The sequence below is a fragment of the Lineus longissimus genome, chromosome 3 (genome assembly GCF_910592395.1).
Source record: "Lineus longissimus chromosome 3, tnLinLong1.2, whole genome shotgun sequence".
In the NCBI taxonomy this organism is placed as follows: Eukaryota; Metazoa; Nemertea; class Pilidiophora; order Heteronemertea; family Lineidae; genus Lineus; species Lineus longissimus.
In genome coordinates, this window is record NC_088310.1 from 7,472,415 (window position 1) to 7,485,864 (window position 13,450).

Below are 13,450 nucleotides of genomic sequence, written 5' to 3' on the forward strand. Positions count from 1 at the left end.
ATATTGATGGCTGACAATGATAGATCAACAAATGCAAAAAAAAGTCTTGGGACACCAGCCAAGAGACCAGACTGATAAATAATAACTCTCCATGTCTTAAAACCAGACAATGCAAAGCCCAGGGCAAAAAGTTCAAAACATCTTTTGGATGAGAGCCAGTAGACTTAAAGCATTCAAAACCATAGACGGCTTTTCTGCAGCATTCACTAAATGAAAGACAAGGCTTATGGCCTTGTAATGTAATGCCCAATGAATCCATCTGAAATGATAAACCAGTATCCCCAATGGAATATATCCCTAACTGCCCTGGCAGATAGATGACTAAGGTCACAGAGACGTTGTCAATGACGGAGAAGTTCCAACCAGCGTCACCAGATGTTGTGGCAGCACTGTCTTGATGATATTAAACACTCGTCTGCATGCTTCACGGTTTCCATGCTCGCAAAGGACAATCACTTTCGTCGTTCAACATCGCTGCATTTCATAATCATATTACAGAAATGCTGATTAAATTACATGCAAAGCAGCTCTGGGATGTTTTCAAAAGACGCCGGATTGATTCGACGCTCAAGAAGATTGCTTGGAAGCTTCCACGTTCACTTTTGATGAATTATTAATCACACATTTCATCAGGTGTATGCAGAATGTTCAGTTAAAAATTACTTATGGATCAGTTTGCTATTGAACAGACGGCCAGGAGCAAAGGCTGCCATAGAATCTTTGATTTGGGAAGACCTAACAACCAGATTAAAGACACATAGCATTTTCAATTCGGTTGCAAATGGCTTTGCATGTGTCAATTCAATATTGGCAACTAATGTTATCAAAAGTCGCTGAACCTTCTTCTTTTTCTTCTTCTTCTTCTTAGTGTTATATTTTCTATTTTTGGCGATACTACACAACCAGGCCTATGTCTCTTATAAACCCGGCTGTCATCTCTTGTTCATCCCTACCGACTGATGCACTGTTTGGCTGAACCAAAACGACATTATCATTTACAGTCTGACTGACAATCTTGTCATGTGGGAAGTTGGTTAAAGGAGTTTCTCTTCAAATTCACAAAACTGATTGCCCATAAAAATGATGACAGCCTGACGCAGGGTCAAAAGGAAATTGAAATAGAGTTTGGGAGTTTTTCAACGTTTCCTTGAAATCTGCTTTCAAAAATTTATGGCCAACATTGTTTGTATATACCACAATTCCTAAACAAAAGGTGTCCATGAAACAGTAACTCATTTCTGGCCAGAGACACTACCATACTGGGTTAGAAAAGCTGCATTCCCGATCCTTCAGTGGAAACTGCCTGGTAATTAAAAGACCCGCTTTGGGTGTTGCAGCTCCACTGAGCACCTAAAAGTGCGATGAAGACTCTTGATTGATGTGAAAACGGATGACTAACTCCAAATCCCTAACTCGGGTTTTACATTCTGTGATCAGCTGACTCCAGGTCCCATTCATGGCATATATCATCGAGTCTTGCGTAAGCGTGCAATAACAGTGAGCACGCTGTAAGCTTGGCCACAACAATCAGCTGATCGACTTGCCACGCTTCATGAATCCAGTGGCAACTGCTATTTGCAAGCAATGGCCATTAATGGAGGACAGCATTTACAGACAAAACATGCATTGGTGAATTTCATCGATAAACTACTCAGAATGCTGTGCGCTTGCAACCTGAAGTGATATATCAATAAACTTGTTTGAAATATGCACACAAAAGAGAGTCTATCTGCAGAAATAGCCCGAGACAAGATGTTCTTTTAACAGTTGTTGGGTATGACAATTATCTGGCAATTCCCAGACAATACCTAGAGGTGGCCATGTCATTATCTAACAATGTCTAAGCAAGAAAGCACAACCTAGAGGTGGACGTGTCATCATCTCAGCAAGAAAGTGAATGCTAGAGGTAAGCTGGCCATTTCGATTACTGACAGAATCATTTAGAAGTTTATACCATGATGTCTATCCTGTCCAGGAAGAATGCATACAATCTAGAGATGACCCATGTTGACCCAAAAATGCTGAGATCGAGTGTTTCGTCAAGAAGCTCTTGGTGGCGATTTTAGACTTTCAGGGGCAAAACTGACTTGGCCATATCCATGATGACCTCCATTTAGAAAGTACAAAACCTAAAGATGGCATGACACAACCAGTTCTAATCGCAAAGAATGTCTGTTTTTCCTGGAGGAAAAAAAGCCTACTAGGTACATCGCACTAAACAGTCGACATTTTTTGGCCAATGTCTAGTATCGTATACAGCACAAGCAAGCATGCCAGGTATATCTGACAACATGCCAAAGATACCTTTTGTACTCTCAACATACTAGTTTAGCCTTTATTAAAACATGAACATAAAACACGATCAGCTGATCAAGTGAATCACCGCCAGAACCTGCCAGGAAACCGCAATGTTGCGTGACCATAGAAACTACCTATTGAAACAGCATGTGACCAAAATACTCGAAAGCGAGAATGCACACCGCGCATTACTGCAATGGAATTCTGCATTGACCTAATTTTAATGATCTCTCACGGTCGAGGGGTTTGGGTAATCTTGCTCAATAAGGGACCCTGGATGTGCGGAGGACTTGAAATGGAGCAGATGAACGTGAGCGAGATCGTGTCCAAGACAATGATATTCCCGTCTCTCGATCTATTGATCAGTTATAATAGTCGTGAAGACTGACAGCTTCTCGGGCGATGAAGAAAATAATACCTGCCATGGTGTTGGTGACAGGTGTAATGATTGCAAGAAAAAGGCAAAATGATGGATTTTACTTAAACGTTTACCACCAGGTTTTTAAGATTGCCGTGGCAGTTGGTCTTTACCTATGGTAGCTTCAAGAAAGAGTTTGAAATGAAAGATTTTGAAATGAAATTTTCAAAACATTTGTCATGCGTTTGACTGACACATCTCCATCTTTACCTACCAGGTTTTTATATAATGAGCTATAATGCATAACATGGCCACTGCTCTTGGGTCCAAAGATGCCCTGCTTCAGACATCAGAGGAAGATCCTGATGCACATGCCAATTTCATAAAAGTTGGTCATTAAATTATACTGTAAGCTTACTTTGTCACAAGGAGGAAATTCTGCTAAAACTCCAAGATTCTGACATCTCCAAACAATTGTTTAGTTACCAAACTTTCACAGTTTGAAAAACAATGGAACTACATCCTCAGCTAATGAACCTGTTTGGGTCCAATCAGTATCTTTCTTCATTCTATATCTTCCTGAAGGACCAACCAAATTAATTAGTTCAGCACAAAATTCATCAGCAGGAAGCAATCAGAGAGCTAATTAGCAAGATGCACTATCTCCAAAAAAATGCTTCCAGGATGCAATTTCATTAGTGGTAGTCATAATCGTGGTGGTATGGAACACCTAAGAACTCGATTGGTCCCATAAAATGTCCTTATAAGTTAGGGGTAATCTTGAAGATTGAAATGGCCATAGAAAGGCATTGGTAGATAAACTGGGTCACCATGCCATTAGCGGGCAATAGCCAGCCTAAATTCAATTTGATGGTCCATCAACATACATAAATTCCTTTACATTTATCCTCCAACTCTGAGAATTCTCAGCAATGTCAATGTCAACTTATGCTACAGTCGCATCAAACCGCATTACCTGTGGACCACATTACCATTCATTTATTCCAATCAAATTCATGTCACCGCTGTTTCGCAATGCAATAATGACAGCGCCGTCTCGAGCAACCACTTTTTTCTCAGTGACAAGATTACCAAGCTGCCAAGACTTCAAACGAAGATGTTGATGCCATCCTCATGCGCGTTTTTCTACCACTACCAGCAGCGTGCAGCAAATAATTACCAATGCATTGTGTGATTATTGACTGTTGGCCTGGAAGCATTTTTTAGATCAATGTAGGGTGGTCCATCTTACTACAACTTCACTCTTAAAAATAAATTGTTTTTGGCATTTGAAAAAAACGTTTTTTAGCCACCACCAACACAATGTACATGTACATGCACCTCCCAGCAGTTTTTCAGTGGAATGAAAGCTCAATGACCTTTAGGCAAATGTTATTTCTCTGAAAAACCTGAAAAATGGCAATGTTTTCTTGTTGATAAAGAACGTGTTTTGCATGAGATTCTAGTTCCTCCAGGGCTAAAAATAATTCATACAAAAGCATCTTCTTCTTTGTATCTGTCTGATAACCTCTTTGCTAAAAGTGACTCGTTACTTTGGGGAATTTCCATCTGTCCTGGTGAGTTGGTACTGAGAAATCATCCAATTTCACGAGGGTGCTATCATCACAAATAACTCACGAAGTTTCATGAAAATAATCAAAGGACCTTTCCAAAAACTCTGGAATACTATGATAGAAATTTGACAGAAAATAACATAACAAAAGTATGTATTTTTAACCGTATCCTACATATGGGCAGATGTTCAACATAACACTATAAAAAACTGTGAGAAAAAAGTACTTCATTGTTTTTCTCACTGATATTATCAAGTGATAACTACCCCAGGTTGCTAAGATATGTCACGTCCATGTTATCTTGCGTGCCAAAAAATATATAAATGAACTTTAGAGGCATGACGTTACCGCTCATCCACGATTGTCATTGTAGGGATTATACAGGTGAATAACATCCATCGAGTGGCGGTATCACACTTGTGTACATTGTCACATCGATGTAATGTACAATACAATGAAAGGTACTCGTGGTATACTCGGAATTGTTTGATCGAATATACAGTCAAACCTCTCTATTAAGGACACTGTTGGAACGGACAAGTGCTGACCTTAATAGAGAGGTGTCCTGATTAGAGGGGTCAAATTGAATGGAAATAACCAATTTGGGACCAAAACTAGTGTCCTTAATAGAGAGGATGTCCTTAATAGAGAGGTGTCCGCTAAGGGAAGTTTTGCTGTAGTGTGCTTTGTTCCATCCGGAGACGATTGGTACGACGGCAACATATTAATCAAACCATTGAAACTTAATGACAAAGCTCATTATTATCGATAGGCTTGCCAATACTTGCTCAAAGCGTCAACTAGACCGGCCATTTTTCGAGTTTTTCTCTGCAATTTCGGAATCTCCACTTGGATTGGTACTGTGGCCACATGCGACAGAGGTGTCCTTAAAGATCACAGGTAAATGAAACAAGCAATTTTCTAAAAATTGTTCAACTTCTATTTTAGTGAATCTAGGTTATTCACAAAATCTGTAAATGATGTATTTGCCCACGGAAAATATCGAGCCTCATTGTACAAATGTACTTTGATCAATTGTTTAACATGACACAATTTACAATTTATATCTGTACTCAGTAGCACGAATAAATCATCACATAGAATGTTAACTTGTGCTTGTTCAAACACCTACCCAGCTGAGTCAGCACTTTTATTCACCGTAAGGGCACCTGGTGACAGTTAAAGTTGGTTGAAAACCTCGACTTTTGTGCACGCCAAGCATATTATTGATTTTATTCTTTTTGATGAACTCAGCTGCACTGGACGAGGGAAACTGAGGAGGGAATCAAACGGTCGCACTGGCAAAATATTTTACCAGATTTTAAGGTCATGACACGCTACCACTCTATTAAGGACAGCAATTGTCAGTAGCATTTTTATTTTCCTGGACCACCAGTAATTACACACCCCTTATAATATGTTTACGGTCATGACATGCTGATTTTCAGTGATAACTTGGTTACATCTGCAAACATCTGCATCATCAAGTGACGACTTAATTATCATGGCACATCTGTGATGGTAGCTGTAAATTTGTTGTGCAAATATTGCTACTTTCCATAATTTACTTTTTAATTTTTACTAAATGAGGACAATTTTAAAATAGATTTCACATTAAATTGCTTGGTTCATACTGCTAAAAGTAAACATTTTTTTTACAGCACCTGGTACCTAAGGGCACGGTCATCAAAACCATAAAACGAAATCCATGAATTACCTGTAAAGTGTTATCTGACACATGAGCAGTAGCAATTAAATAAATCATTATATTATCTATTATATTGTGAGCAACTAAATGAATTATGTCCAGGGTCCTTGGCACTGAAACTGTGTCAGTGGGGCAGGGATCAGAGAGGGCGATATTCCAGGGTATGCGACAAAGGGCATTACACAATTTTGAAAAGTAACAATTGTCTACAACTAGTCTGTAAAAGCAGCAACAATATTTTCCAAAAGTGTAGTGTCGAAAAGAAAATTCACTAAAAGGACTGCATTTGGATCTAAATCAATCAGCCGCATGTTAAGAGAAAAGGGTACTGCCTGAGGCAAAGGTGGGAATATGCACTTGAGGGGCAACAGCCCGCTGATAACCACCCAGAAGAACTGACAGCATGACAAAAAGAGGACCACAGATGGAAACGTGGAAGGGAAGATGGCCTGTTTGTCTTCCAGCGCTGCCACTCAGTGTCGCTACTCTTCTGATGATCAACACAAAATGAAACAAAATCAACGGATTTTGAAGGGAATTTTCAAAGAGAGTTTTGGACTCTATAAAATCTCATCATGACACAGGCACGTGCCAAAAAGAATATAATTGTATAATTGTATTGTATTGTATATTGTATAATTGGCAATATATCAACCAACGTTAAAAATGGGGAATACCAGTGTCAATTGGATAACGCAATTGCAACAGACCTTTGTACCTATCATGTCTACATTTGTTGGCCCATAACATGACCTCACCAGCCATGCCAAAGCAAACTATTGGATTTGTTATGGCTGCCAAATTGCCAAACCATGTTAGGAAACCAATTGGCAAGGCTGACAATAGTGACATAAAAGTGAACTTTAACCCAATATCAGGCCACATCTGACAGTTCATCAACAAATCACAAACATGACTAAATCTCGATGATTTTTAAACCAGAGCTTTTTTGAATCCGATGAATGTTTGATGAGGTTTTATTTCAAAATCAATCATTATCAAATTACCTGGGGGGAGAATTATCAAATCTCAGATCTAGGGAACAATAGTTGGAAGAACTGCATTTGGTTGAGGCAAAAAAACAGATAAATATGATTACTTGCTAGTTTTCTGTGGGCAACACATCACTATATTTCAAACCAACAATCACACATGATCATCCATCACTTATTGAAAGTCCAGATCATAATCGATAACTAGGTCATCATCATTCATGATTCCCCCACAATCACACATTATCATCCATCACTCATTGAAGGTGCAGATCATAATCGATAAGGTCATCATTTTTATGGCAATCGCTGTCTAATCGTCACCTGGGACAACCACAGGTGCCCACAATGCTTTAAAAGCCCAGCTAGAAAATGCTTAGAACAGCAAAAACTAAACAATACATCGAAAGCAAACTTTTCAAACCCCGATTTTACACACGCAGAGAAGTTATGTACGATTATTGCACAGACAAGGGATGACTAATGTTCAACTTAATTGTGGAGTGGTCTGTATGGACTTGAATTTACTTTTTTAGACTCATGCTGTTCTATCATTGAGGAGAGTTACATGGAGTTATACAATTAAATATGCGCAGGTAATGCAGTCAAGAGGAGACAATTCATGGTTGACATGTTCGATATGTTAAACTTGTTCAACATGCCATGTGCATTCAAGTCGGCTGACAGCAGGTAGTGGAGTTGTCAGCCAAGGATGGGAGCATGGAAATGCTGACATGAGATGTCACTTTCAGTTGTCAGAACGCATTTTTCGATTCAAAAGATTGCTTTGACTCTGATGTCAAATAAAGTTATTTTAAAATTTTGTGTTATAATTTTAAACCGCATTTAACATGATCATGATAATTAATTCACCTAATCAAAACTGAATGAAATACGACATTAGTACCACTACATGTAGTACCAATGCCAGCTAAGTGCCAGGCCCTCAGGCCTCTTGTTTTTGTAAAGATATAAAATGATAGGTTTTTTTAATCATTTTGTTTTTAAAACAAGAGACCCAAAGGCCTTTTGCTCAGCTGACATTGATATAAAATGATTTGTTTTGAAAACAAAATGATTAAAAAAACCTGAGACCCAAAGGCCTTGTGCTCAGCTGACAGTGGTATACATAATAATGTAAAATACATTGTAATAATAGTGAAAAATTGTCCTACCTCGAGCTTCAATCCTATGGGACAAACTGCGTTGGAAAGGTGCATTGGCAGGAACGAAGACCTCTTCATCATCGTCATCATCATCATCCGCCATCTCCATGTCCGGCAGACCATCTGCCCCATCTGACAGGCCACCAATCTGCCACTGAATCGCTTCCTCGATGATCTGACTGTGCTGAGCTGGGGTCTGAGTCGACGTAGTCCTACTAGGACTCCCCATGTGACTTGAAGACCACTGTCCAGCATGAACTGCTAAAGATCCGGTTGAGAATGGCGATGGACGCAACGGGGCCCTCGGGGGAGATGCGCCATACTGGTAGTAAGGTGGTATCGGCATATCCAGTCCTGAACGCCGCACCGGAATAGGGATAGGTTCAGTGACTGGGGTACGCCAAGTACACACTCGCATCTGGGGGGAAGCATTCCGCGAACTCGATTCTGACATGGAGACTGGAGTCTCTGAACGTGCCACATGTCCCAGGGCATCCTCTCGGTCAGAAGTCGAAGCCTCACTACTGAATACCTCCCCCAACTCATGTAACTCCTCCTGCGGGGAGGTCAGTTCATAAGTAAAGTGCCCAGCAGTAAGACTGGCTGGGGAGTCGGTCAAATATCCACTGTCCCGTTTATGAGAGTGTGCTATATGAGTAAGGGGACTTTTGGGAGTTCGTGGGGTGAGCGGGCTCCGGGGAGTACTCCGAGGTGAATCCCGTTTGCCATCGTCCAGACCCCCAGTTGCCGCTTCTACACGCAGCTCATCCTTAACCCTCTCCTTCTCCAAACTGCACTCTGACGGCTGTAAAATTGTTTCCTCCTCCTCCGTCATGAGTGGAAATAAAAAACGCCTTTTGACACTCCTGGAAGATATAAACCAAAAGGGAAAGGTTACAACGACAGAATGTAAATGAAAATGTAATTTGATTTGCGAATATTTCTGGAGAAAATGGAACTGTCGCATTTTTTTGTGGCAAGTTGCAACATTCTTCTTTTTTAACGATATCTAGGTTTAACTATTGGCAAAAATCTGTGAAATAAAAACGCCAGCGAAATTTAGCAATTAAGAGTAGTAGTATTATCAAAAAACCTACTTGAAATAACTTGGAACTTGAAAAAGATCTTATTCTAGTGAAATATCAAGTATGTCCTCTGTCTTGGGTCATTGTTATCATTATCATTGTGCAAGCCTGTGGACTCATAGTCATAGTCATACATGTCTCACACCTTATCACAACATTGCGTGGGCACTTAATAGTACTTACTAAACATTGACTATCTATCACCACTAGGTCAATATATATGTCTCATTCGCCATCTCATTATATATACCGGAAATGTTTACATTCTAAAAGTGCTTTTCTGTGTAAATATGCGTTATTATCAGGTCAAAAACCTCGTGTTAACTCTTTACGTATACAATAAATTTTTTTTATTTTGAAGATGACAAGATATTTTCAATTTAAAAAATGATCCCTCAAAAAAACCAACCCTAGTGCCTTCCTCTGGTGGCCAGCTCAAAATTCTTGTCAATTGGGCATGGACAAGAGTAGACAAGGGGAGGGGGGGGACTACAGGTGTATATTGGTGAAATCAAGACGATCAAGGGGTACAATGGTCAGTCTAGATATACTAATTCAGCTAAAGGATGAGGCCTTTTTTTTCATTCAAAATACTAAGGGGCAAAGATAACTAACGAATATCAAAAGCGCTGTACTATGTATACTTTGAAGTCAAAGCAATAATTCTCATATGGAGCTTTTAAAATTTTGCATAATGATACCTATCACTGTGTCATGACCTGACCTGATGATGACCTTGGGTCAATCTTTTATCAGCCATGTCTCTGTATTCAAAAGAGCTGACTCAACATCATAATTTTTTGGTTAAAAATATATATACAGTGGAACCTCCCTTAGCCAACACTTCTCTATTAAGGACAACCTCTCTGATAAGGACAACCTCTCTATTAAGGACAACCTCTCTAATAAGGACAACCTCTCTAATAAGGACAACCTCTCTAATAAGGACAACCTCTCTAATAAGGACAACCTCTCTAATAAGGACAACCTCTCTAATCAGGACAACCTCTCTAATAAGGACAACCTCTCTAATAAGGACAGCCTCTCTAATAAGGACAGCCTCTATAATAATGAAAACCTCTCTATTAAGGACAACCTCTCTAGTCTAATAAGGACAACCTCTCTAATAAGGACAACCTCTCTAATAAGGACAGCCTCTCTAATCAGGACAGCCTCTATAATAATGAAAACCTCTCTATTAAGGACAACCTCTCTAGTCTAATAAGGACAACCTCTCCAATAAGGACAACCTCTCTATTAAGGACAACATCTCCATTAAGGACAACCTCTCTAATAAGGACAACCTCTCTAATAAGGACAACCTCTCTAATAAGGACAACCTCTCTAATAAGGACAACCTCTCTATTAAGGACAACATCTCTATTAAGGATGACCTCTCTAATAAGGATGACCTCTCTAATAAGGACAACCCCTCTATTTAGGACACCAATTTTGGTCACAAAATGGTTGTTTCCATTCAATTTGACCACTCTTATCAGGAAACCTCTCTATCAAGGACAGCACTTGTCAGTCCCGAGGGTGTGACTTTAATGGAGAGGTTCTACTTTATAAATGAATGAAGTCGTGGTTTTTAAAGCCTATGGTAAGATGAGGTTTAAATAAGTGCCTCAATAGCCTTCCCCTTAAGGGTAGGCCACAAGCTAACGGTTAGTTGAAACATCTAACAAGCCATGACATGAACAATTTTGAAATTAAGAATCACTAAAAACTCCCATTACTTTGATCTCAGTAATATAAGAACAGTAGAACCTCTCTATTAAGGACACCCTCGGGACTGACAAGCTCTGTCCTTAATAGAGAGGTGTCCAAATTAGAGAGGTCAAATTGAATGGAAACAACCAATTTGGGACCAAACCTAGTGTCCCTTATTTGCAATAGAGAGGTTGTCCTTAACAGAGAGATGTCCACCGCTGTAGAATGACTGCCATAAAAGCAGAAGAAGGCCAGAAATTCCATGAGAAGTTCAAGCTTAGTTTGTTCTGTTGGAACTTCTGTTTTTTTCCTAGAGGTAACAGTGTCTCTCATTTTATCTTTGATACCTTTTCTCCAAAGCCACCTACTCCATATCTTCCTTTAAATCAAACTAACAAGACAACAGGGGTCCACAGCACAGCTAGAGCCCCTTCCAATGTTTGTCAAATAGTCAGTTCTAACTCAGTTCTAGTCTCTGGCCAAAGGGTGTGGTGAGGGTTCAATACTCAAGTGAACTTGCCTATTTTGGGGACAATACTTCAAAGATTGTGATAATCTGAAACAGACAACCTTTAAAATATTTGTAGATTATTAGGAAATCGCACCCACCCACCCAACCACATACCCCACAACCCTTACTGGCCACACCCCTTTAATACCCTTAATTACAATGAAGAGTTAATATCAAATGAACACCTGTCATGGCCGTTGCACAAAACTTTAGTCAACACCCTGGAAGCATTCACAACCAATGACCCAGATTGCATTGAAAAAGAAAACTCAACAGACGCATGCAACCTTTCTGGGCAACCTATCATAACACATGGTGCCACACTTCAGAATGAAAACAAACCCGCATGGCTATTCACGTCCATAGGCTTCTACAGAAGTTTATAAGTTTATGGGAATAATGCAGGTATAAGGCCTTCGAGCTGTCACGATTTGATCGAGAACGCGCTTCGCTTGGTAATTGACCATTATTGAAGACTGAAGATAAACGCGCCAAAAACGGAAAACTGGGCCACCAAACCGGACCTTTCTCTCAGCAACAAAAGTGGATAAATTCCAAGAAATTTCACTCAAAACAAGTTTTATGTTATGATTGTGAACAAATTTTGATATAACGCCCAAAGAAGAGAAGAATATGCGTCCATTTAGTTCGTTTACATCGCCCCCATGCTGCAAGCATGCAAATGCGGCAAGTAGCATGCATATTCAGCAGACGATATACATGAGCAGACGAGAACCGAGATGGCCTCACGTCACCTCAAACTATCATCACATGAACTCGCCTTAAAATGCGGTTTATGAGTAAAAATTTGAACAAAACTTTATGAAGAACATCTAAACATAATAATTCAATCAAATTCTAACCTACCTTGTCGATAGAATATTACTTTATCCACACCAATGTACTTTCCCGCAATTTTTTGAGATATCTAAGCACACAAAGCAAATCCATGTAGCCTTGTTTTGGTCGATGATGTCATGTTCCACATATCGGCCAATCACAGAATGGCAAGCATGCTCAGACACGTTGTGGCGCCCGTTTCGGTGTAGATAAGCCAGGATTTGGACAAATTTGCATCAAAATACTTATTGATAACCTCAAAAGTAAACAGTAAAGATCTTGTGATATTGAAAAGGCATCAACGGTTGTCCATAGACAAAGATTTTTACTGCGAAGTTTGAGCAAAAAGCGCGGGTCATTATCTAATGTGGAATTTTCCCGGGTTTTTCCTGGGGGTGTTTAACAGGAGGCAGGGCAGGAGACAACGGTCCCGATTACCGTGCCACTTGTAAGAAAAGATACATTCTCTTACGCAATCACTTCAATGACACAGCACTTAGTAAATAATATTTGCGCGGGAAACTTCTCAGACATGTTTGGAGACATGTGCCACTGTTCCCAAACCCGACAAATTAAAAGCCCACAACTAACCTTTCAAAACAATATAATCGTAATCCTTCGTGAGTTCTGCTGCAGCCGCGTTATCGAAAGTAACTACTGTAAGAAACGCGTGCGTAACTGATCGAATAAGGGAGTTTTAGTGTTTTATGACAGTGAGCGCCGCCACTCGTTTTGCGCACAAACTGATAATGACAGCTATGGATGGCTGGTTGATGGGTTCTCCAGACAGAACTTGCGCTCCTCTCGGATTTAACCATCAAGGCTGCTGTGGCTTGTATCACTAGTGTCCCAGTGAGCAGTCTTGCTATGTCAAAGACTTTGTGGATCAATGTGGGATTAAACTTATCTGTAGTTCACCCACTTCTGATTATATAACAACCAATTCTAACAGTTCTTAGATCCATAGAACTGTATTGGGCTGTTGAAACTTGTGTGGAGAAGATACTTGATAAAGAGACTATGTAGCCCTGGACTTGGTTTGCGACAAGGGTGGGGACAGGCATGTCTTGATGACAATGAGTGGGCAGATTTCAGACATGGAAAGCAGGACATGGTACTGGCTGAAATGGGTCCACATCAAAAATATTTTTTCTCTTAAGATGTTGCATCATTTCACCAGAAGTCCAGTTGGGGAGGGGACATCA

The 13,450-nt window shown here is 39.9% G+C and overlaps 1 protein-coding gene across 2 annotated transcripts in view; it reads right to left on the reverse strand.

The window, feature by feature from the left end:
- LOC135485624 (uncharacterized) overlaps positions 1 to 12,927 on the reverse strand; it is a 147,177-nt gene extending 134,250 nt beyond the window's left edge. Inside the window, exons 1-2 of one of the 2 annotated variants that reach the window (XM_064767858.1) lie at positions 12,837 to 12,927; positions 8,106 to 8,962 (exon numbers count right to left, since the gene is read on the reverse strand). In XM_064767858.1, the coding sequence (XP_064623928.1) occupies positions 8,106 to 8,931 (826 nt within the window). In that variant the 5' untranslated portion in view covers positions 8,932 to 8,962; positions 12,837 to 12,927. Of the gene's footprint in view, positions 1 to 8,105; positions 8,963 to 12,272; positions 12,358 to 12,836 lie in introns of those variants that run through there. The other variant, XM_064767857.1, reaches the window with a different exon arrangement.
- Positions 12,928 to 13,450: the final 523 nt, after the last annotated feature.